At 31.1% G+C, this 2,935-nt stretch overlaps 1 protein-coding gene across 1 annotated transcript; it reads left to right on the forward strand.

Moving 5' to 3' along the window:
- The first annotated feature begins 1,029 nt into the window (after positions 1-1,029).
- On the forward strand, positions 1,030-2,441 carry LOC145162774 (transcription factor bHLH93-like). Its single transcript, XM_079081823.1, has 4 exons — positions 1,030-1,672; positions 1,764-1,904; positions 1,983-2,150; positions 2,230-2,441. The coding sequence occupies exons 1-4, from the start codon at positions 1,184-1,186 to the stop codon at positions 2,308-2,310; spliced, it is 879 nt and encodes a 292-aa protein (XP_078937949.1). The 5' UTR covers positions 1,030-1,183; the 3' UTR covers positions 2,311-2,441.
- Positions 2,442-2,935: the final 494 nt, after the last annotated feature.

Raw genomic sequence — 2,935 nt, forward strand, 5'->3', positions numbered from 1 at the left:
ACTTGCGATGCATTGTTATGAGATAGCCATTTACTTGCAACCCCATATGTAACCCATCGTTTAATTGTTTTTTTGCCTTCTACCTCGAAACTTTAAATCAATAGCTATCCAAAATATAATGTCAGCATCAAATTTCAAAACAAACAATACAATCAAAATAAATTCAAGGAATAATTAATAGGATAATGCACGTTCTATATAGGCCTGATAGCTGCAGCGGAAGAGTTAAAATAGAGATGAATGGTATTTTATGGAGGAGATTGTGGGTATAATCAACTTATTAAAATATGAATTTTAAAATTTGGAGATATGTGAGGAAATCATATATTCATTCCTTAATACACTGTAACAGATAATTCATTGATTTTTATTGATAAATACGATAACTGGTCATTCATTGATTTTCTGTGATACAACTAATGATATGTTGTTTTTGCATATGTAATCTGTACATTAAGTTTTATAGTTTATACCTCTTAAACTTAGAAATTCTTTTTCTTCTTCTTCTCCTTCTTCTTCATTACGATAATTTGTCGTCTTTTAAAGAAAAAAGGGATTTGTTAAAAACTACTAATCCAATTCATCTCTAAACATAAAATTAAACAGATTAATCAAACTAAAATTTTTAAAGCAAAAATAAAAACTTATTTATTCATTGATAACGTAAATTACTAGCTTTATTCACTTCAATCCGATAATTCAAAATTTATATTTTCCCATACCAATAAATCAAATAATAAATCACTTATCAATTCTAAATAATTTAAGATAAACAATTTAAATATTTACCTATTATTCCTCATAACCCATCCTTATCAAAATCTACAAACATCTATATGTTTTTTTTGGGTAACCATGATATCCGACCATTTAATATTTATCTCCCAACAAAATTTCTGTTAAACAAAAACGACATATATAACCCATGCATACAAGAATTGACAACACCAATAATTTATGATCTCTTACTATTTGAATATCTATAAGATTGATGAGTCATGGGGTTATGACCAGTCGACCAGACTGACAACGTCCATGAAGCCAAGTCCATCGTTTTCAATGCAGACACATCCGTGGGTCAAACAATTCAGCCTAAAAAACATCATCATTTCCCTTATAATTACACATCTCAAATTCCATCTGATCTTTATTCATTTCCCTTTCCATACTCTTAATTTTCCAGATGCAGCACCCTAGTCGTCAACCACAAGGTCTTCTTCAAGATCTCTTGACTCCGATCAACCACACTTGGACCACATTTCCTAATGAAGAAGATGATTCATTATTAGCGTCCTCTTCTTCTTCTTCTTCATTCATGCATCTCATCTCATCCTCTCTACAACCCACTTTTCCATGCTTAGAAGAAACTATATTTCCCACGCTACCAAATCTTGACAACTTCACACAAATATACGGATTCGAATACAATGATATACCAACATCAATGGTTTCAGTCCAAGAAACGTGCCCAACACTAGTGGATTCTGATAAAATGGTTCATGATGACATTGATAAGCATCAAATCCAGTATGTTTTTGGTGAGGAAAAGAAGAGCAAATCTAAGAAGGTTGAAGGGCAACCTTCCAAGAATTTAATGGCAGAAAGACGAAGAAGAAAACGGTTAAATGATCGTCTTTCAATGCTCAGATCAATTATTCCTAAAATTAGCAAGGTAACAAGCCACATCCATGATCTGGAATATTATTTTTTTCGTAATTATGATAGATAAGTTTTTACTAATGTTCTTGAGAAAAAAAGAACAGATGGATAGGACATCAATACTTGGGGATACGATAGAGTATATGAAAGATCTACTCGAAAAGATTCATAACTTGAATCCTGATTCGAATAGCTTGAACTTGATGGGAGTCTCACAATTATCACAAGCTAAGTATCCAACAAAGGTGCTATTTTTATCCATATATAACATACATAATGCATAATTAATGAACACACATTAATTTCTTGAAAAAAATATGTAGTTTGAAGTAGAGAGGAGAAACGTGGATACCCGTATTGAGATCTGTTGTTCAACAAAGCCGGGATTGGTGTTGTCAACGGTGAACACGCTTGAAACATTAGGGTTAGACATTCAACAATGTGTCATGAGTTCTTTCAGTGATTTTTCGGTTCAAGCTTCTTGTTTTGAGGTACATATTCTCATTATTTTTTTTTTTTCATATTTGTGTGTGCTTTCGTTATAATATAAAACATGACATATATGCACAGAATAATCGGGAGATGACAAGTTCTGAAGAAATTGAGCAAATATTATTTAGAAATGCAGGTTATGGAGGAAGATATCTCTAAAGAAGCATGGATGAAAAATAAAATCTTCAAGTTCTACTCTTGTTATTAGCATGAATATGTTATTGCAGAATTTTGGCTGTTTTCCATCTTTGCAATTATTAATTTACTTATGAAAAGCACATAGTACTCCATTCCAGATTCCAAAAAAAGTTAATATAAAGACATAATATTCCCTTTATAATAAAGGTACAAAGATGCAAATTTCAGCAGAAGAATTGAATTTGCAATTTACATGAGACATGAATGTTTTATGGGGCCTACCCATGAAGAGAAAGAATGTTGTCAGGTTATAATTTTATATGAAATATGTTTAGTTTTTATTTATTGATGTACCGGGTATACAGCACATATTAATTAATATATATGAAGTGGTACGTATGTTGACTAGAAATTGCATAGGGTACAGATGACTTATGTGTCAAGATACAGTGTAATTAATAAAAGCATATATTCAATCAACGATTCCAAAAAGCAAATGCAATCTAATAACATATACACTAATATACACAGAAGTGAGGTTTCACTTGTTTTTAGTAAAATTTTCTACTTTTTAGTCAGGCAAGATCCATAAGGAATGGAGATCTAATACTATACATGATACAAATTCGTAAGAAGAAAGGAGATG

Source organism: Lactuca virosa, chromosome 3 (genome assembly GCF_052849685.1).
Source record: "Lactuca virosa cultivar CGN04683 chromosome 3, Lactuca_virosa_CGN04683_v6, whole genome shotgun sequence".
NCBI lineage: Eukaryota > Viridiplantae > Streptophyta > Magnoliopsida > Asterales > Asteraceae > Lactuca > Lactuca virosa.

Excerpts from the sequence above, each read along its gene's own strand:
- LOC145162774 (XM_079081823.1), top strand. The coding sequence starts at position 1,184 with ATGCAGCACCCTAGTCGTCAACCACAAGGTCTTCTTCAAGATCTCTTG. Across the intron at positions 1,905-1,982 it reads AAGCTAAGTATCCAACAAAG|TTTGAAGTAGAGAGGAGAAA; the intron begins GTGCTATTTTTA and ends AAAAATATGTAG. Across the intron at positions 2,151-2,229 it reads TTCAAGCTTCTTGTTTTGAG|AATAATCGGGAGATGACAAG; the intron begins GTACATATTCTC and ends ATATATGCACAG.